Source organism: Equus caballus, chromosome 1 (assembly GCF_041296265.1).
Source record: "Equus caballus isolate H_3958 breed thoroughbred chromosome 1, TB-T2T, whole genome shotgun sequence".
Lineage (NCBI taxonomy): Eukaryota > Metazoa > Chordata > Mammalia > Perissodactyla > Equidae > Equus > Equus caballus.
In genome coordinates, this window is record NC_091684.1 from 61,023,995 (window position 1) to 61,046,162 (window position 22,168).

Sequence of the window (22,168 nt, forward strand, 5' to 3'; positions counted from 1 at the left end):
AGAAATCTCCTAATACTCATTGAGATCTGGAAGCTTTATTCCATCAGTGCATAGTAAAGCATAAAATGAAGGCCCAGGTACTCAAGACAAGATTGTACAACTACATCTTCCCTCATTTGGGAGGTTGATACTGATATATCACAAAAAGGCCAATAGCTATAGAAGCCCATAAAGATGGGGCCGGCCAAGTGGCACAGAGGTTAAGTGTGCACATTTCGCTTCGGTGGCCCAGGGTTCACCGGTTCAGATCCCGGGTGCGGATATGGCACCACTTAGCAAGCCATGCCGTGGTAGGCATCCCACACATAAAGTAGAGGAAGATGGGCATGGATGTTAGCTCAGGGCCAGCCTTCCTCAGCAAAAAGAGGAGGATTGGCAGCAGATGTCAGCTCAGAGCTAATCTTGCTCAAAAAAAAAAAAAATGTATATATATATATATATATATAGCCACTCGACACCTAAGATGGGTCACATTATTCCATACACATGCAAAAGTGCTTGCAGTTACCACTTATGTTTACTGAGTCTTACCAATTTCTCCTTCTTGTCCAGGCTTAGGAATGCTAATAGAAGTTTTGGTCTCCACTTCTAGTTTCTTCCTAGTGTCCCCTCTCTTTCCAACTATATGCCTATAATATAAAGAAAAAATAATTAATGGAAGGATATTAAGTCAATCTGTAACAGAATAAAGAATTCCATCATGTTTAAATCAAATGTAGGGGGCTGGCCCCATGGTCAAGTGGCTGAGTTCGCATACTCCGCTTCAGTGGCCTAGGGTTTTGCCAGTTCAGATCCTGGGTGCGGACACGGCACTGCTTATCAGGCCATGTTGAGGCGGTGTCCTACATGCCACAACTAGAGGGACCCACCACTAAAATATACAACTATGTAGGGCGGGGGAGTTTAGGGAGAAAAAGCAAAAAAAAAGATTGGCAACAGTTGTTAGCTTAGGTGCCAATCTTTAAAATAAATAAAATGTGGCCAGAGATACTCACTTACAGAAAGTACTTCAGTAAAAGCTCAATTTTTGTAGAGGAAATTATAAGACATACAGCTTTACAGAACATGCTGCATTACACTAACTGGCAAAATGATGCCCGACAGCCAATTCAATGTATAGATAGAGTAACTATGCCCAATACCAGTTCGCCTCTCAAAATTAAATTCAAAATCTGGGTCTCCAGTTCAGTGAAAGGAAAGCTGGTACAGTCTCAAAGGGCACTGCCAACAACCAATGGGTCTATAGTGTGAGGGGGGAAACCCTTGTCCTTTGGAGAGCAAATCATCTAGATTATGAGTTCATCCTAAAGGAATTATCACTGATTAATAGATAAGAGTAAAAAGCTTAGCAAAGAGCAGGGTCATCTATTCAGGATAGATTCAAAAGCACAGCAAGTAAACAGGTAACCCTCAGGCTGAATTCAGCACATAGAAATGTTTTACTTGGAAGATTTCACCTAAAAATTGAGAAAATTCACCTAAAAATACAGATTTCTAGGTTATTTAAAAAATTAGAAGATCTGACAACTCATGGCTACAATAGGCTGGAGCCTACTCTTGTCTTTAAAAACAGAACATGAGAGCCAGCCCCAGTGGCTTAAGTGGTTAAGTTTGGAGCGCTCCACTTTGATGATGGGTTTGGCTCCTGGGCACAGACCTACACCACTCATCTGTGAGTGGCCATGCTGTGGCAGCAGCTCACATACAAAAAGGGGAAGATTGGCAACAGATGTTAGCTCAGGGTGACTCTTCCTCAGCAAAAAATTAATGAAATAAAAATGGAACATGAGCTCACCACAATCCCCATCAGTCCCTACTGTCTTTCATCTGCTCCATTTCAATCATCTATTGACTCATTTACACTATGTGCCTAGACGTCCTAAGTATAAATAATTCTGACAATCCAAGGTTATCTTCTGGAACCCACAGTAATTAGATGTGTAAGTAAATGAGACTACTGGATCCCAGGAGAGAAGTTTCAGAGTCCAAAAAGCACTAATAGATCATCACAGGACTATAAAGTTATGAGAATAAACGTCCCCATCATCAACAGTATTTCAGCTTCTATGATTTCAATTACAGTACCCAATAGCACGGGTGACTACGTCTAAAATTGTGCATTTGGGGGCCAGACCGGTGGCACAGCAGTTAATTCCCATGTTTCGCTTCGGCGGCCCAGGGTTCGGTAGTTTAGATCCTGGGTGTGGACTTATGTACCACTTGTCAAGCAATGCTGTTGCAGGCATCCCACATAGAAAGGAGAGGAAGATGGGCATGGATGTTAGCTCAGGGCCAGTCTTCCTCAGCAAAAAAGAGGAGGATTGGGGGCAGATGTTAGCTCAGGGCTAACTTCCCCCAAAAAATAAAAAATAAAATAAAATAAAATCGTGCATTTGTTTTTACATGGGATAACTAAGTCTGATTATTTCCATTAAGATCTATTGCAGTAAGCCAGTTTTTAAATAAACAAGATGTTTAGAAGAGAATTGGAATGCCACAATTTCCATGTGGTTTTCCTCTGTGTTGGGCTAGAGATTCTATTGCACCAACTCTGTCAGGCCTCTATCTTTCCAGGCCTTATCAGCAAAGGGTGCTTTCAACCAGCCTCCTGTTAGCATGTAGCTAGTGGACAAGCCTATCACAAAAAGTAGTGGGCTCAAAGTCTCATTAATAGTCTAGGCACCTTAGAAAAGGAAGTGGTTGAGGTTAAAGAGTCTTTAGAATCACACAAACCTTGGGAAAGTCATTTAACCACTCTAAGTCTATTTTCTCACATATAAATGGAGTGAATAATAACTAAGCATCATAAAGTTGTTGTAAGGATTAAATGCGATCATATATAAAAGGGCTTCCCAGTGACTGGCACATAGCTCAGTGCAGTCCATGCTATCCTTATTAAGCTCATATTGGCATCCTTCCAGTTAAGAGTAAGGCAGACTCAAAAAACGTGGGAAGTCTAAAACATCCACTACAATAATACAGATACACAGTGAAAGGGTGACTTCTTTTATTGAATACATAAGTGGAAATTCTTACCAGATCCAAGTGGTTCTTAATCTTGGCTACACACCAGAATCCCCCAGGGGGCTTCAAAAACTAATGATGCCTGGGTCCAGCTCCAGAGATTCTAATTTACTAGTCTGGGGTGCACCCAGGTAAGGGGAGTTTTAAAAGCCTCCCAGGTGATTCTAACATGTACCTGAAGTTGGGAACCACAGCATTAGATCTAGTTCATGGACAGGTGTTACCACCATTAGGCTCTGTAAATTAGTTTGGTCAAATAATTTCTTCCTTGATCCAAATAAGCCTACAGAAATGATTCATAAGAAATAAATCTTCCTAGTAAATACTGTCTGTTAATTAGAATTGAGCAAAACCAACACCTAATCTAACATGCAGGTCTTCTGGAACATAACAAGCACTTAGAATATATAGAATTCAAAAGATCATCAAGTTAGAATCAGACATCTAAGGAATTTTTACATACCTTAGCAGTAGCATATTACACATTAAGGAAGACGTGTTACATTGATGTTATCAGGAAACTAAGCCATGACTTCCTAAAATCATGTTTCTTAGAAGAAAATGTCACTGGAGCCTGAGAGGAAAGTGAGCTGTCAGGGTTAGCACTTGATTTCCCATTTGGCCACATTCCAGGAGAAGAATTTCATCATTAATAGGTGTTTCAGAATACTCTCAATGTTGATGAAAATCAAACTATTTGCCTCTAGGAGCTTAAAGGTATATGACTCCACATTTGTAGATCTCTTCTCACAGCGGAGCTTGGACAGACTTAATTTGGTACAATACAGAAAACAATTTATGGACTTCCTAGACCAGCCTGTCTTCAGAGGTATAAGCCCAAAAGAAGCCAGTTAGCCACAGAAGCTACCGATATTAGGGGTTAATATAGGACAGAATGTGGCAATTACACAAGCAAGCAAGCACAGATTGAAGTAATCAAAGTTTCCAAGCAATTTATAAAGATGACTCTGGGAAAAAACATATCAGTCTTTGACAAGCATTGGAGATTAATGGAACAAACACATTCCTGCCCTCAAGAAGCTTCCCATCTAATGGAGGAAATATCAAATAGCGCACAAATAAATATAAACAAGACTGAGTCATGCTGCAAAGGAAAAGTAGAGGGTGTTATGAAAACATATAGTATGGGGGGCTGGCCCCGTGGCTGAGTGGTTAAGTTCGTGCACTCCACTTCGGTGACCCGGGGTTTCGCCTGTTCGGATCCTAGGCGAAGACATGGCACCACTCATCAGGCCACGCTGAGGCGGCATCCCACATGTCACAACTAGAAGGACCCACAACTCAAAAATATACAACTATGTACTGGGGGGGGTGGGTAGGGGAGAAGAAGATTGGCAACAGTTGTTAGCTCAGGTGCCAACCTTTAAAAAAAAAAAGAAAAGAAAATACATAGTACAGTAATCAATGTGGGTGGTGGGGATGCCGGTGTCTAAGCGAGCTTCCCTGAGGAAGGAGAATATAACTAGGCAAGGAAGAGGAAAGATTATGAGGCAACGGGGAGAGTATATGCCAAAGCTCTAAGGGAGGAAGGAGTATGGCATGTTTGAGGAACTGAAAAAACCAGCTGGGCTTAAGTGCGAAGCCAGGGAAAGAGGGGTGTTAGCTGAGGCTGAAAATACAGGCCTGGCTAAGTCATGTGCAAGATTTTGGACATTACTCTAATGAAATAGAATTCCATCCTCAGCAGAGGTAGTAAAATAACCAGAGTTGACTTTAAAAAAAATCATTCCACCTTCAATGTGAAAAACTGACTGGGCGGAGAGCAAGCATCAATGTGGAGAGACCAGTAAGTAGGCTATTTGAAGTAATCCACAGAAGAGACAGTGTAGTGGCAGTAAAGAAAGAGATTAGTGACAGATTAAAAAGATATTCAAGAGGTAAAATCAACAGGACTTGGTGATACATGTGAAATGATGAAACTAATCTGCAATCAGTCCTTAGAAATTCTAGGACATAAAACACCAAACTATTTTGTCATTAGTAATCAAGCACTGCAATAAGTATGGAAAAGAGAAGAGTCAGCTTCCCGCTGAGTTTCCTGGAAGTGCCTCCCCGTCAAGCTGCCAGGGCCCTCACTCACTTGTAGAGCAGGCTGGGGGCCTTCACAGTACACCGGAAACCTTGCTGGGTCTGGACCACCTCGTAGGCATCACAGGGCTCTTCTGCACATTCCATGAAGCCTGCACAGAAAGCATAACCCCCTGCTCAGAGTTGCTGCTCTGTGGACAAGTCTTCTCTTCAGCTGTCAACCAGTCTCAAGGTTTAAGAAAAGCAATACACACACAAAAAAACAGCCCAACACTTCACACTGCAGCACACTGCTCTGACACTCCTTCTGACCTGTACTTAGAAGAGAAACAAACAATAAAAAACACATGACTATTTTAGGGACCCGCCTGGTGGTGTGGTGGTAGAGTTCGCGTGTTCCACTTCAGCAGCCTAGGGTTTGCAGGTTTGGATCCCGGGTGTGGACCTCCACACTACTAGTCAGCCATGTTTTGGCAGCATCCCACATACAAAATAGAGGGAGACCGGCACAGATGTTAGCTAAGAGACAACCTTCCTCACCAAAAAAAAGGGGGACTATTTTAAATCTTTCAGTCTTGGAACCTTGAAAAAGTAGTATATACACACCACTATTTAACTGTTTTCTCCCAGAAGGCTAAGACACAATAAACATTTTTTTATGGAGATATAATTCATATAACATAAAACTCATCCTCTTAAAATGCACAACTCGGCGCTTTTTAGTATTAAGACACAAAATTGCGGGGCCAGCTCCGTGGCCGAGTGGTTAAGTTCGAGCGCTCCACGGCGGCCCAGGGTTCGGATCCTGGGCGCGGACATGGCACCACTCGTCAGGCCACGTTGAAGTGGCATCCCACATCCCACAACTAGAAGGACCTGCAACTAAGATATACAACTGTGTACGGGGGTGGTCTGGGGAGATAAAGCAGAAAAAAAAAAAAAACCTCTCGAAAAAAAAAAAAGACACGAAATTGCGTCAGTGAAAGAGGTAGGAGCTATACTGGAAGAACTTACTCCATATAGCCAAGACAAAGAGAAAGGAGGAGGTGAAATAAAGGAGCTCAAGACCCGAAGGATGAAGGAAAACAATGGGGAGGACCACAGGGAAGACTAACCCCCTGGCTCAGGGCCAGGGGAAAAGCTCATAAACCAAAAGAAAAAGGAAGCAGAGAACCTGAAAGGGCCTGTATATGCATTAAACCCAAGTCAAAGTTAATTAGCCTGAAAATATTTATAATCATCTCAAATGTTTAGTTTACTTCTTAAAATTGTCCCTAGATAATAATAAAGTTATGTTAGTTGTATATTTGGAACTGCCTGAATATATCTGCAAAAGAGGAAAAAATAAGACAATAACAGTAACAGCTAACATTATTGGGCGAGGATAAAAATACTTTACATATGTTCACTTCTTTTAATAATTGATATATATTACTTGACAACTTTACAGATAAAGCAACTTTTGTCACAGAATATTAATGGTTAATATTAATAGTTAACTAAAGTTATTCCTTATTACACCTAAGCCTCTGTAGAAAGATAACATAACTTGACTTATGAACTGCAACTGAGAACACCTCATCAAACCCAAACTCATCAGTCCCCTAAGACATCACCACGAACAGAGGTATGAGAGACCAAACATCTCAAATTTCAGCGCTTACACAGAAGCACACTGAAACAAAACAAAGAATTGCTTTTACAATACAGAGAACATTTTACTTCTAATCTGACCAAAGAGCAACTAGGATTACCTTGATAGAAGTCTTCATCATCTTCTTCATGTTGATAAGTCTGTTCTTGGATGGGATTCTTCCTGTAAATCCGTCCGCCAATTTTTATAAGCTGTGGGCGAAGAACTTCCATGATACGTTTCCCAAATAATATTCCAGTGAAATCCTGAAAAATAAATCATCACCTTACCTTTTGTTTCAATCAGAAATAAAAACTCTATCTCTATCATATGGATCATTATGTAGGCCTGAAAGACCATAATTGGGCATCTGTTCTCAATACATCCTAAGCAAAACGAGCAGTGTTTCCATTAGATTTCCCCTATCTGTAAGCTGTTTTAAGCCAATTGCTGCATTTTCCACTACACTATTCCATTCCTGGCTCACTCTAGACAACAATTTATAAACTGTTCAGTGCTCCAAAAAAGATGATTAAAAAGTACTGAGCCCTTTACATACAGCCTGCCCATCACTGTGTAAGAGAGAACAGGTCTGCTTATTACTTTAAAAGAAACAAAATGCAACCTTCTGTGTTTAACCATTTGCAAAGTGTTTCACCTTTTCCGTCCAGCATGATAATTAAGAGAATTAGGAATATTTAATACACTTATCCTTCAGGGGAAAAAAAGCCCCTAAGTACTTTTAGAGGTGCTTGAAATATACACTCAATGACTAGATCCAGTTGCCTATGAAGACAGTTAAAATATGGCCGAACCAACGTGGTTCTTCAAACCAATAATACATTGCTGAGGGGAGGAATCCAATTTCTATAGGCCACTGTCCAATAAACTGTGCATCAGTGAGAAGTCAAGCTTCTAGTCACCACATAATCAATCAATAATTCAGGAAGGAAAGGTTCCTTACGGGCTAGCTGTGTTTAAATTCAACCAGTGTTCCTACCACATAGGCTGGATAGTCTTGAAACCCAAAACACGTGAAGAGTCCCAAAGAAAACAGATCAATCCTTACTAAATACACTAATCCAACCCCCAGAACATAAGTCAGTTTAATTGGTAGTTTGCTTATGGAACCAAAGAGAGATTTTGCGTTGTGAGAAATAACTTAGAAGGTAAACCGACTTGAATGGGGGGAAGATGGGGTATTATTAGGAATAGCTTAATGACATTACACCCTAGTGCTTTATTCCCCCAGAACCTCTCAAAAAAAAAAGCAAGGCTCTCCACAAAGGCAGACCTCAATGTTAAGACCGGGCCTTCAGACCAGAAGCTCTGGAAGCAGAGAGCTGCCTCAGAGACCGCAGTCGCTTTCGTCCGCCTTTCACACAGCCCCGGGCTTCGAGACTGCTCAGGAGGAAGGAAAGCGGCACAGCCAATTTAACCCTGCTTCGTGGTCGTTTGGAGAGGGAGAGGAAAGCAGAAGGCGTGCGATGTCGCGGAGGAGGCGAAGCCCTGAATCACAAAAGCGAGCGAAATAACGAGCACGCCAAACTGAGAGAAGACGTAACCGCCACCGCAGACAAACCGAAGTAAGGCGCAGGGGCCAAAGGACCCGGAAGCGCTCCCCAGGAGCGCGTCCTCCACGCCTCTCCGCCCCGGCCACGCCCACCACAGCACGGACGCGCGCACGCCGCCGCCGGCTCCCTCCGCACGGGCGCGAGCACGCCGCCGTCCTCGTCGTTGGAAGCGCGGCCGCTCCGGCTGGCCCTGGGGGCGGGGCTGTAGGGGAAAGTGCCAAAACCGCTGAGGTAAGTGGCCTAGGGCTCAGGGACCCTCAGAAGCTTGGTGGATAGGGAGTTGATCCCTGGGATCCTACCTGCAGGGACTAGTAAAATGGAGAAGGTAGGAGGAGAAACAGGAGCCTGCTGCAGAGGGCGTGTCAGGAAATCTCCTCTGGCTGCGCCAGACTGAGTGCGCATGCGGGCCGAGGGGCGGCGCCTGCGCAGTGGGACGGCGCCTGTGGCGTCGTCCCCTTGGGACCGAGCGGGGAGGTGGGGGGGATGTGGCTTGGAGTTAGATTGGGAACGCTGGCGTTCTGACCCCTCCTCTCTCAAGTCCTTGTTCTCCACCCCACCTGGATTTAGCCGCAACCCCTATTTGGACGGTAATCAGCTGTTTAAGCGGGACGCACTGGAACGATTTGTCGGTGATGGAATTTAATGATTGGTTCTAATAATGTGCAATTGTACCAGGGTACTTCTTTCAGCGTCTTTTTAATAAGGAGATTTTTTTCAAAACGAAGAATTCTTTTTAAGAAAATACGCATAGATCTGCTAGGAAGGAAAGTATGAATACGAGGTCGTCCCTGTCTTACGTGAAGTAAGTGTTTAATCATCTTAGTGTGCACACAGCCATGCTGTGTCCCCCAAAATAGCATTGCTCCCCTATGAGGATCTCTACTGTCAGTAGTCCCAGCTAAACCCCAGGTTACTTCATCATCGATATTCATTCATTCAACAGAATTTTACTGAGCACTCCCTGGGTCCTGGCGGCCTAGTGGGAGAGAGTTGTGTAACTAGATTTACAGAATGAGGAAGAAAAAGAAAACAGTAATGGACCGACCCTCGTGACCCCAAGCTTCTCTAACCCTTGCATAACCTTGCTGAGCTGCTAGCCCTGTATTCTGTAATTTGTTCATCGTTCATCAGGAAACGTTGTGATCCAGGTCCTGTGCAAGGCCTTGAGGGTAGAAAGACAACTCCTTCCCCCTTTTCTAGATCACAGGACTCTTCCTAAGATCATGAACCTTAAAATGAAAGTGTGAAGTGCATTAATGGAGAGCATTTTCCCTCTTCCTGAGCAGACCCTTTCCCCTCTAGTAGTTTGGTGACTCTGTGTCAAATGGAGAGAATTAAACCTTTTCCCATGAGTAAGTATGTTAGGACGTCGTAAGTATGAAAACTGGGATCTGCATAGAAAAAAAAGATTCAGGAGTATATATCCATGAGTGATTTTGGATGGCTAAAATTTTTAAGTGTTTACGGTGCCTATAACTTCGAAATGCTTTAATTATATTAACCTTCATGACACTTCTATGAAGTAGGTAATATTATCTCCATTTTAGATATGAGGCAGCTGAGCAACAGAGAGGTTAAGTGATTTGTCCAGAGTTATACAGCAAGTCAAGTAGCAAAACTAGAACATGAACCCAGGCCAGGAGGCTCAGAGTCTGAGTCTTAACCCCTATGCTGTTTCACATCTCACATGGCACATGATGTGCCAACAAAGCCATTGCTTGAAAAAAGTCGCAGCAAATAAGTTAAAACGAGGGAGGTGGATTAGATGACCTTTAAGGAATCTTGTAGTTCCTATGAAATGTTTAATTCATTTAGCAAACATTTATTTAAGTCAATAGCTATGAAATATAGGCCAACCATTATGTTTGGTTCTGGTGATTAGAATGCCTCCCTTCATAGAGCAGTTACAAACTAGAGTTTATTGTTAGTTTTGCTTTAACTACTGTTACCACCTGCTGATAGCATTCAAAATTTAACCTAAAATCTTTAAAGCCAGATATTACTTAGGTGTATCTTTCCACCTCAGCAAAAAACTGCTTATTTATGTTAAAGTTAGCTTTGTGCTAATTCTGCACTCCAGTTTTCAACCCTGGCTGTTTTGTGTATTGAATGATAGTAGTTCGGAGTTTGAAAGAAAATAGGATGACAGGGAATTCCTTTGATTATATTCAGTTTAGAAGTCACATTGTGTCTAGCGTTTGAAGCTGTCCTCACTCTGGCAGTTGGTTGAGTGCCCTGCTGAGCAACTGATTTCAAAATATAAAGTATTCCTTGCATTTGCAACTGAATAGAGCATATATCAAGGAAAAAGATTAGAGTTTTAAGTCTTAGGTGAGATATATCAAGAGTTCACAGTAGGTTCTACTCTGAACTGATGGGAAATGAGACTGAGCTACTCTCCAAGAGATGGCTAAGTTGTCTATATACTTTATTGGGACCCCAGCAGGAATCCACTTTAGAAATTTGGACCTGGTCCATTACTTCTTAATTTCTTTTTAAAAGAGGATTTAAAAACTTGTCAAGCCGTATTTTAAGCTAGTGTAGTCCAAAGGATTGGATATGCATCTAACTTGAAAAGTCACCTCTATGAATATGAATACAATTTGGAAAGTTTTAGAGCTTGAAGAAAAAAAGAAAGGTAATCTAATAGCAAGATTGAAAATGTCATTAATTTGTATTTTTAAATAGCCTGACATTCTAATTATAGCAGTTGCCTTACTGTTACCGTATCCCACTTCAGTATTAATCAGTATTACTTATAGACATGTAATGAAATCAGAAACTAAACTCTGCTTCCCTGACAGCCTTAAATCATCATCACTAAATTAAGGAAACAGCACAGCCAGCATTTCAGAAATGTACAGTGTATCATTTTCCTTGCTAGGAACCTGGATTATGTGTGTATAGGATTTATATCTGCATAGCATTCCCTCATCTTTTTTTTTTCTCTTTTTTTGAGGAAGATTAGCCCTGAGCTAACTACTGCCAGTCCTCCTCTTTTTTTCTGAGGAAGCCTGGCCCTGGGCTAACATCCATGCCCATCTTCCTCTACTTTATACGTGGGACGCCTACCATGGCATGGCGTGCCAACCGGTGCCATGTCCGCACCCGGGATCCGAACCAGCGAACCCCGGGCCGCTGAGAAGCGGAACGTGCAAACTTAAACGCTGCACCACCAGGCCGGCCCCTCCCTCATCTTTTCTATTTGTAAACTTTAAAAATAACTTTCAACTTTTTAAACAAATGTTTTCATTTTGCAACTAGCAAAAAAAATTCAACTAAAATTTTCTCTGGCCATTAAAGAGGGAAATACATTTTTAAAATCTTTTTAAGTTCATTTTTTTCTTTTCTTAAAAATTGAGCTAAAATTCATATAGCATAAAATTAACCTTAAGCCATTTTAAAGTGTATAATTCAGTGTAAAGTCATTTTTTTGTCTAAATACTAGAGCTGCCCTTTCCAACACAGTAATCACTATGCACATGTGACTATTTAAATTTTAATTAACATTAAATAAAACTAAAAATACGCGTCTTCAGACATGGTAGTTTAATAGCCACATGAGGCTAGTTGCTACCACATTGGACAGCACAGAAATAGAACATTAGAACATTTCCATAATGGCAGAAAGTTCTATTAGCACAGTACTAAAACCATTCTTTTCAGAAAACATACACTTTTAGAATCTTTTGTAACTGTGTTTTTCTATAGCAAAAGTAGTATTTTTGTCTTGAACTTTTGTAAGGTGCATGTGTTCAGTACAGATTCTCTTATTTATGTTTGGATTTTTTTTTTTTTTTAAGATTGGCACCTGAGCTAACATCTGTTGCCAATCTTTTGTTCTTCTTCTTCTTCTCCCCAAAGCCCCCCCAGTATACAGTTGTATATTCTAGCTGCAGGTCCCTCCAGATGTGCTATGTGGGACACCGCCTCAGCATGGCCCCATGAGCAGCACTAGGTCTGGACCCAGGATCCCAGCCTGCAAAACCCTGGGCCACTGAAGCAGAGCATGCAAACTTAACTACTCAGCCACAGGGCCAGCCCCTACATTTGGATTTTTTTATATGACATAGGATTAAACACTGGCAGCTGCTCTATTCCTAATAGAACATGAATTCTAAGATCATTTCCTGAGCTATCTTGTTCCAGTTATGGGATGCCACCAAGTGATCAATTTGGGTATTACATTTGGATGAAAAAGTTTTTTAACATTTTTAATGAAAGGGCCAGTATGTATTTCCTACCCAGTTCCCCTTCCTTGGGAACAGAACACAGTGTTATTCTGGAATTTTATTTGGAAAATTTTATAACTGAATTTCTTGGTGTGGCTTGGTCAGGATGTATCCAAGACAAACTGTCCTATGAGGCATGGTTGTTTTATCCTCATATAATTTATTTCCTCGATCAAATTGCTACTTTGGCACTGCCTTACCACCTCTTCATAACCCATAAATCACCCGCAGTCAATCCCAAGTGACATAAACAGTTTGCTAATAGTAGGAAATGGTATTTTAAGTAGAAAAACTAAGAGTAAACATATTTTTCACTTAAAATCTTGAGTGACATTTTGGCCTGAGGCATCAATAAAAGACTGTGGGAGTAGAGAGGGGAAAAAAGGGGAGCTAATTCTTGACTAAACTGTATGCTGGCTTTTATGGCAGCTAGAATGAAATGTTGTCAGTCTCACTTCCATAAACTTGCCAATTGCTGTTTTTCTTTCTCTGTAGTGAAGTGAGAATTCTACTAGAGAGGAAATGGCTGCCTCTTCATCATCCTCCTCAGCTGGTGGGGTCAGTGGAAGTTCTGTCACTGGATCTGGTTTCAGTGTCTCAGACCTTGCCCCACCACGGAAAGCCCTTTTCACCTACCCAAAAGGAGCTGGAGAGATGTTAGAAGGTGATCTCATGCTGCTTTGTGCTGAATAATTGGATTCAGACCTGCAATGAATATTAATTGTAAAGAAGCTATTAAGTGGATTAGAGACGAGTTTGCCCTGATTTCAGCTCCACATTTCATCTCTTGTCCTCATTTCAAAACAATATCTTTAAAGCACAAATCTTTCTCCAGAAGCAAAATTTTGGAGCTGAAAAAGACTTTGGAAAATAAGAAGGTCATCTAGAGTTATGTGGACCCAGAAAAGTGATTTGACCATGTTAAAGACAAAATTAGCACTGGAACCAGGAATTCTTTTGACCTCCTGTTCCAGTTTGCTGTATCCTGGCACGAGTCTGCCTCCCTATGGTTAGTAGATTGATGTATTTTTCTAATGTAATTAATCTACAGACAGATTCACCCCATCAAAGAGGTTCTAAGAAATAAGAACTAATCTATTACTCTTTTATGGGAAGCTGAGTCTCCTGGCCTACTGCAGGACAGTGCTGTGTAGTTTGTCTAGCACTGGAGCTGGATTTGCATGAAATCATCCACCATCTTATTCAGCACACATTTGCAAACTGATTGGCCAAGATCAGGGCTTAGACTGTAAGCATGAAATAGCACTGGCACCCGGAATTCATCAGATTCATGTCACTTTAGGAGCTAGGCCAATAAATTCTTAATAGGAAGCCTAATAATCACCCGAAGAGCTTATTTAAAAAGCACATTTCTGGGGGCCAGCCCAGTGGCATAGTGGTTGGGTTTGCACACTCCGCTTCAGTGGCGTAGGGTTTGTGGGTTCAGATCCTGGGGACAGACCTACACACCGCTTGTCAAGCCATGCTGTGGTGGCATCCCACATACAAAATAGAGGAAGATTGGCACGGATGTTAGCTCAGGGACAATCTTCCTCAAGCAAAAAAAAAAGAGGATTGGTGGTGGATGTTAGCTCAGGGCCAATCTTCCTCACCAAAAAAATTAAAAATAAAATGCACATTTCTGGCCCACCTTAGAGATTCTAAATTAGTCTAAGGTACAGCACAGGAATCTTCATTTTGACTAACATACAGGGGATTCTCATGAAAGTGGTCTTTAACTATTAAACTATTCCACATACTTTGAAAAAAATTGACAAACAGCATATTAAGGATTCAAAATCTGCTTGATTCTAGCACTTTTGTGCTTAATTATATTGATCTTTTTTGCTTTAAATTTGCAAATTTCAGTAAGTATATTTAAAAATTAATCTGGAAATGTCTGTGGGAAATGTACAAACTATAGGTAGGAGTCAGCGTTTTGGGGTGATCTTTATTCATTTATATCAGGTATAATAAAAAGCAGAGTTTGGGGTTAAGCCAGGGCAAACAGAAGAATCATTTGTGGCAGGAAAACATGGGAAGACTGGGACCATAAGGCTCCCTAAAATTGGTTCAAATCATGATGTGTGAAGTAGACTCAGGTAGTGTAGTTAGTGATCCATCTGAGGTGTATGTACTTCTATCTTTGCCTTTTTGTTCTCTTCAATTGTGTTAACTGAATACTTGAGTTAGTATCACTGAGTCTAGAGGTAGTGAACAATTGGGGCCTTGTTTACTATATTTGCACTAAAAATATATTATGATTTGAATTATATGCAGCAGAGACCTGGTATTAAGGAAGTTTGCCACAAAACAAAAGTTGGAGGCACTTAAATTGTTTAACGAGTTTTATAACAGCAGAAGAGGAATCAATGTTTAATGATGTACTCTAAAATTGAAGTCATTTAAAGTCCAGCTACAGGAGGAATTTAATTCAGGAGGTACCTCCTTAATCTCAAAGCTATCAGCATTCTTTGTCAGTATACACCAGACTACTTGGGAACATTAAAGAAGAAAGGCTTCTGAGATTGGTCTGAATGTTGCTGTCCTAACAAGTTATAGTTCTATCCATTTTTATTCCATCCCACTGTGCTTCATGAAGGAATGTGTTGGCTTTCTATTATAGAATGAATTTATATTAAGTTTAAATTTATAGTGCACAGTTTTCTCTCTCTCAGGTTTAAAGTTTCACCTATGTTTTAAAGCTGCTTACACTTAAGGACAAACTATGAAAAATTAGAGATGGCAATCCCTGAACTATCCTGGTGAAATCAAGAATGTTAAATTGAAAAAAGTACTCCTAAGTGTGAGTTAATAAGAATGTTGGATTTCGAAGCATCTTCTACCATGTTTATAGGTGATACTATTAGGCAGTTAATCTAATGCATTTGTACCTGACCATTTTTCTTACAGTATGTAGTTTAATCAACTATGAAAATAAAGTAGGAAGAGTTACCTGTTTAGAGTAAGGAAAAGTAGTAAGGCAAAGCGATCAGGAATCAAAGTTGCATGCTGTTTATAATCTTAACAGGTTCAACTTGATCTTGCATCCTCTTACTAGAATAATAAAGCCAAATAACCTGTACTTAACCTTGTAAATTAACTTTTTCATGCATCTGCTCTCTGATAACAGACATCTCACATAAGCAGTATATAGCAGTTGTCAGCATTCTCTTGCCCTTGGCTAAGATTGTCCTCACCCAGTTGTCAGCAAGTTAGAGACTGCTTTCCAGCCCAGAAGTGGTTGAATTTTAGTGACATTGTAGGCCACTGAAGTGTAAATTATCTAGCATTGTCTGATTTCCTGCTATGAGGTAATATTCTTTTAAATGAATTTGTTAGCATCCTATTTATTGGAGTTGGCAATGGTGTTAAATTTGGGCAATTTACTGAACTTTTCACTATTTATAACCTTTGCTTGTCCCTTTAAGAGGAAAGCTAATATGTTGCTACTTGATGTGTTACAAAGGGTTTGATTACAATTTCTAAATGAAAGACAGATTGCCCCAGACTGACTCCTCTCTGGAGAAATTCCAGGCTTTAGATTGGTACAGATATCATATGTAATAGGATGTGGCTAAGAAGCAGTGGACTTGTGGTTAATACAGAGCTGCAAATCAGCAAAAGTGTGTTCCATAGGCATATAGAGTGGCAAAGTCTTGTGCAGGTGCCTTTTTGAAAGATTAGCTTATATCCTTTTGCTTTGAAGTTCATTACCAAGGGAAATATGCAAATGTTAGAACTTAAGCATTTTATGCTAATGGCACGTGTGATTAAATGTAAGCTTGAGGTAGGACTTCCAAGAGCTTCCAAATACTTCTTGGCCTGATCCTTATAGCCTATAATCCACCCTGCCTTGTGTGAGATCCTAAAGTTCAGGATCAAACCACCTGAGGAGTAAGCTCTAATTTTCTCTGCTTTGCTCTTTCTAAAATAAAACTTGAGTTATAATTTGACTCTTTAAGCAAGGGGGTATGAATAGGATAATGAACACTGGCATATTGACACAGAAGAGACATAATAAATTGCGTCATTGGTGTCAAATGTTCACACAGTTCCTCTTCCCATAGTGGGAGTCAGTTATTTCACTGCCCTTTGCCCTTATCTAAAAAACTCAGTGATGTCATTAGCTTACCTAGATCTTTAAACTGGACAGTCAGTATAATACTCAGTTAATTGAAAACAAAATTTTTTTTGCTCAGTTTGGATATCTGCTCACAAATTACTTACATTCAGCCAGAGGAGTGGGGGTGGGAGGCAGAGATAGGATCGTATCCCATATAGCACAATATGTAGAAAAGAGGTTGAATTTAAAGAATGTAACACTCTCCCTAAAGTGTACATTACTTTATGAAATAAATTATATTTTGAAATAATATATAATATATATGTTGAAATGTATTATGTATGAAAATAATTTTCATTTTTTTGCATTAATTTTAAAGATAATATTAAACAGAAGCCCTCTTGGTTGTATGTTCAAGCCATTTGGATACAATATCTGTAGTTTTTCTTATTATTTGCCGTGACTTCTGAAATAAGGTCTGCCTTGTGTGAAACTCAGCATAAAGCTAGAATGTGTTAGTCCTGTCTCGTTACTTAATACCTGGCTGACACACCAACCCATGATTGATGAGTGAGGTCTTGACACCTAATGGTGCTGGCATGAACCACCATCTAAAAAAAGACAGCTGTGTCCTCTCCCTCCATTTGTTTTAGGATTTTTGCAATAAGACACCTTCTCCAAATGGTTTTTGCTACCCTTGTGAAAGTCGCACTCTCCAACATGAGCTCTTTTGGGGTATGTTTTGCTGTATCAGCCCTTGCCTGATGGAAGAACATGAGCTAGCTTCTGTTTCACAATCATCTTCCATGTGCTGTGGTGACTGAGTTAGCCACCTTCTTCTTGCCAGTTCTTGGCACCAGTACAATGCTAGGTTCTACAATTGCACCATACTCTTATCGCCATCCAAATCCCAGGGTTTTGGTTCAGTTGGAATATCAAGGTTACAGTTTGCGTTTACAGAATGAAATTTCCCAGCATTGTTTTGCGATGGTCATAGTGATGTAATTTGATATATTAAAAATCAACAACAGCTATTTTTCCCTCAGCTTTACTTTTTTAGAATGAAAATGACTTAGAGTTTTGGTGTACCTTTGTATTTTGATAGCACAGGAGCCATGTGGCCAAATGCGTCAGCTGTCAGTGTTTGCCTGACATACAGAACAGGAGAACGTTAAGAAACCATCGGGCTGGGAGGGGGAAAATGTTAACCAGGACATCAAACTGAGGTTTCTTGTTTTTGTTTTTTTAAATGCTATTTTTAAACTCTTAAATAAGTAGAGGGACTATTTTAATATTCTCGGTATAGAAGAAGTAGCTTTTATAACAGAGCAGTTTAGTTCTAAATGAAACAGAAGCCCTCTTTGTAAACACTAAAAACCAGACCCTGAATGGAAAAGCATGGAAAAGAAGGGACACGTTTACTTGGTTTATCAGAAGCCATAAAACCCTTAGAGCAGATTAAAACTTTTCCTCTTCTGTTTGTAGATGGCTCTGAGAGATTCCTCTGCGAATCTGTTTTCAGCTATCAAGTGGCATCTACGCTTAAACAGGTGAAACATGGTAAGCACGTGAGTGTTGTGTACTTAACTATGAGAATAAGTTTACTGGGGGAGTGGGAGACGGAGATTCAGAAAGGTCAGTGTGCTCTGTGACAAAAACTCCTGAAATTTAACTATGTAAGTGGACTTTGTAAATTACCTGCCAACAAGAACATTCTCTGTCTCAATCTGGATATAATGTCCACATTAAGGCTTCCAGTGGAGTCGGGAGGGTTAGTTTTCCAGGGGAGTCGATGCTTCCTACTCCTCTTGTGTTGCATTTTCCTCTCCTTTCTGAAACCTTCTTTTAATGTTGTCCTCTACTGGTTTTACCATTATCATCTTCATCTTCAAACATTTATATAATACCTCATGTTCTATCTGGACTCGAAGATCGTGGTGCCACCTCTTCTGTTCCATCATTACCTCACCAGGCCCTCGTTTGTGCATCAGGGAACTGTGTTGTCCCCCCCGCCCCGCAGACCGTTTCTCCATTGAAAGTGTAATATGGGGGGAAAGGTTGCAGTTGCCCATAACCCTAGGATTTTAGTACACAAGTCACTATGGCATGGAGGATAAGTATTACTTTTTTTTTTTTAAGATTAAGTCTTCTGACCAACATAGAATAAGACTCCATTACTACTAGAATATTGAGGGAAAAAATTCTTCTAGAAATTATTTTTAAACCAATGATTATGTTGGTGGTTGGTGACTATCTCATGTATATATTACCTCCTTCACTCTTTACAGATCAGCAAGTTGCTCGGATGGAAAAACTAGCTGGTTTGGTAGAAGAGCTGGAGGCAGATGAGTGGCGGTTTAAACCCATCGAGCAGCTGCTGGGGTTCACACCCTCTTCAGGTTAACCTTGCCTGGATGGTCACCTCTGGTGCACAGCAAGTGCAGGGCCAGCAAGGGACTTTTCTTACAGCTTACATAGCCATCCAGAGATACACAGCTCCATCACTGAATTGTTAATTCACATCCATACTTGGTTTCTCTGTATCTAAAGCAACAAATACTTATGTGTGACCTTGCAGGGAAAATTTTTTTTTATTTGTTTAAAAAAGGATTGAGAATCAGATTAAGACAATCGGCATTAGAGAACTATGAGGTTTGAGTTTAAGAGATGTTTATAAAACTTCACAAGCCAGGTAGGACACATGCCAGAATTGGCCAACTGAATGGTGTCTCTCCTATCATTCATGCAGTGCCTGGAATCCTCCACCAGTGAAGTCTGAGGTCAGGATCTGGAGTTATAAAATACAGCATTTCTGACCTAAAACAGTTCTTTTTTGCAGATGAATGTGATTTCAACTCAGGATCTGTCCAAATGAGGAATTTTTAAATGTTTGGGTTTTTTCCTATTTTTAGACATCTAATTCTATAGATTCTAACTTTTTCTAACCTCTTCTAGACATGCCAAATGCTGGCAAAAAGAATTGCTTTTTGAATGTTGAAGCACTTGTAAAAATAAAGCAGTGAGCAAAATCCTTTTAAACACAGAAATTCTGAGTTCATCTTGGTGGACTCAAGCAATTCTGTAGCAAATAAATCCTTTGAAAGAGCTCCAAATTGGTTTCTTTATCCGTTCAAAGTCTCAGGGATTTAGGAGGGGGGAAGAGGTCAAATTGCTTTTTATAAGAAGGGAATCTAAAAACCATTTCTCCTAAGCAAATGGTAGACTTGCTTTATCTCAGGGATATTTGTCCTTACAGAAGTATGTGAATTTATCTTATCAATATCTGAGTAGGTGGGGCTGGCCCCATGGCCGAGTGCTTAAGTTCACGAGCTGCACTTCCATGGCCCAGGGTTTCGCCAGTTCGGATCCTGGGCTCGGACATGGCACCACTCATCAGGCCATGTTGAGGCGGCGTCCCACATGCCACAACTAGAAGGATCCACAACTAAAAGTATACAACTATCTACTGGGGGGGATTTGGGGAGAAAAAAAGAGAGAGATTGGCAAATTGTTAGCTCAGGTGCCAATCTTTAGGGAAAAAAACAATATCTGAGTAGGTTTTTATACCATGATAGGGAAAAACCTAGAAAGCTAAGAGGTGTCCTTTGTTATTCCTCATGGGACCCCAGGGTCCACACTGCGCAATTAGGAGAATCATTTATTAGATTGTATGCAGATTTTGCCTCAGACAACATTTGCGTTTCTCCTCAGTAATAACTTGTACCTGACCTGCTTAGGGTTGCTTAATCATGAATACATATAATCCCAGTAGCAATTGGCCTCAATCTCAGGAGTTTAAAATGTTTAACACATACTACCTGACAGGGAAGGAGGTGGTGACCTCATTGAGTCGGTAAGGATTCTGAACACAGGAAGTTAAACACCTGCTCGTGGTCACATAGCCCAGGCAGAAGAAAATCTGGGAACTTAGAAGATTGCAGTTGATTGATAATTCAGCCCACTATTCTATAAAGCACATCTGACCACAAAAATTACCAGCCCACAAACTCATCTATTTCCATGTTATTTCTCAAACCCAAACAAGTTTCACATTTGAAAGCCATTGAGTTTCCTAACATTGTACTTTTTAGCATCAACCATCTTGATTGATTACCAAAGTAAAAATTAAAAATACCTAGACTGTAGTAAACCTTTAAATCATATTTTCAGTGAGAGTTTAGAAGCAATCACTAACTTTCTTTCATTTGTTTCACCTGTGAAACTGTCCAGCACAGACACTGTATTCCCTCATCTTTCCCCTTTGGTATTTGAACTTACAGAGTATTTTTCTCTTTAAGTTGGACATTTCTTTTTATGTTCTTAGAAATTGAAGAGATCCTAAACAGAAATGCTTTCTGAAGCACCTTTCACAGTGATCATTTAGTTGCTACTTGAGTGCTGCCAGGAACAAGACCACTGTTTTTCAAGACAGCCCTTCCCTCTCTGCACCTTTCTATTGGTCATTATGTCTCAGCATCCACAACGCCTATTACCATGTTTTGGGCTTGAAGATGGACCTTGTTGCTCATCTGTCACCTCCTGTACACTCATGTGTCAGTCACTCACAGGCATTAATTATAATCCTTTCAATAATGCTGCAAGTTATGTAGTACCCCCTAATACAGAAGAGGAACTTGAAGCTGAGAGCAAACATTACTTGCCAAGGCTGCATAGCTAAGAAAATGGCCAAGTCTGGATTTGAACTCAAAGTCTGCCAGACTCCAAAGCTAAGATTATTTTAGGTGCACCATGCTGCATCCCCCTGAGCCCAACCCAGTGCCTTGTACAAAGAGAAATCCTAAAACCGTTTTTTTTTAATAATAAAATGAATTAACTACCTGGAGGAAATAAGCCTTGTCACTACCTCCCCTTCTTCCTCCCAGTGCTTGGTGACAAGGAGTCTCATGCACAATGAAGGAACAGCCTCTTCCTTTAGGAACTGATAGGAATTAGCTATATGTTAGTGTCTACATAGCTTTTTAAGGTTCAGTATGGTGAACATGTAGTTAGATGCTTGAGGGACACCTAAATGAGCAAGGAGGAACGCAGGAGGGCAGATGGCAGCTAATGACCAGGACTGCACAGACAGCCATCCTAAGAACGGTGTTGGTAATGGTGCCTCTGTGCATAAAACAAAGCATTTTCACACATGTTGTGTCTTGATTCTCACATCAACCCTGTGAGATAAGGCAAATATTATTTCACAGTTGTGGAAGCAGGCACAGAGAAGGTAAGGTACCAAGATTATTAACCAAGATTACAGTTAATAAGCAAAGGAGCTAGGTCTTTCAAACTTTTGGCTCTATGCCTTCTAATTTATCATATATTAGAAAATCTGAAGGCAGAATTTGCTGTTAATAAAGAATCGTTCATGTTGATATACATAATTCCATATAACCATTTGTGTCATGGTAATAAGTTATAAATAGTAAACTTAAATAAAGCTGGTTTTACTTTTACATAGTCAAAAATGTTATTTTTTGACTTCACATTTAATTATCCAGGATCAGCATTAAAATCCTGAGTTTTCACTGGTAGATTTAAATATGTTATTTATTAGTGCCATCCTATACCTGATACCCACCTGGAA

The 22,168-nt window shown here is 40.3% G+C and overlaps 2 protein-coding genes across 9 annotated transcripts in view; one reads left to right on the plus strand and one right to left on the minus strand.

Moving 5' to 3' along the window:
• Positions 1-8,895, minus strand: part of ASCC1 (activating signal cointegrator 1 complex subunit 1) — a 113,695-nt gene extending 104,800 nt beyond the window's left edge. The window contains exons 1-4 of one of the 2 annotated variants that reach the window (XM_001503779.7): positions 8,580-8,895; positions 6,828-6,972; positions 5,126-5,225; positions 532-629 (exon numbers count right to left, since the gene is read on the minus strand). In XM_001503779.7, the coding sequence (XP_001503829.1) occupies positions 532-629; positions 5,126-5,225; positions 6,828-6,939 (310 nt within the window). In that variant the 5' untranslated portion in view covers positions 6,940-6,972; positions 8,580-8,895. Of the gene's footprint in view, positions 1-531; positions 630-5,125; positions 5,226-6,827; positions 6,973-8,000; positions 8,346-8,579 lie in introns of those variants that run through there. The other variant, XM_014733195.3, reaches the window with a different exon arrangement.
• Positions 8,356-19,691, plus strand: ANAPC16 (anaphase promoting complex subunit 16). 7 transcript variants are annotated; one of them, XM_001502853.6, is made up of 4 exons: positions 8,356-8,511; positions 13,008-13,176; positions 18,064-18,138; positions 18,867-19,691. In XM_001502853.6, exons 2-4 carry the CDS (start codon positions 13,035-13,037, stop codon positions 18,980-18,982), a joined length of 333 nt encoding a protein of 110 aa, XP_001502903.2. In that variant the 5' UTR covers positions 8,356-8,511; positions 13,008-13,034; the 3' UTR covers positions 18,983-19,691. The 7 variants fall into 7 exon arrangements, with proteins under 7 accessions (XP_001502903.2, XP_070083032.1, XP_005602512.1 ...); XM_070226931.1 differs by having other exon boundaries at positions 8,371-8,511; positions 13,008-13,521; XM_070226933.1 differs by lacking the exon at positions 8,356-8,511 and adding an exon at positions 8,677-9,082 and having other exon boundaries at positions 13,008-13,521.
• Positions 19,692-22,168: the final 2,477 nt, after the last annotated feature.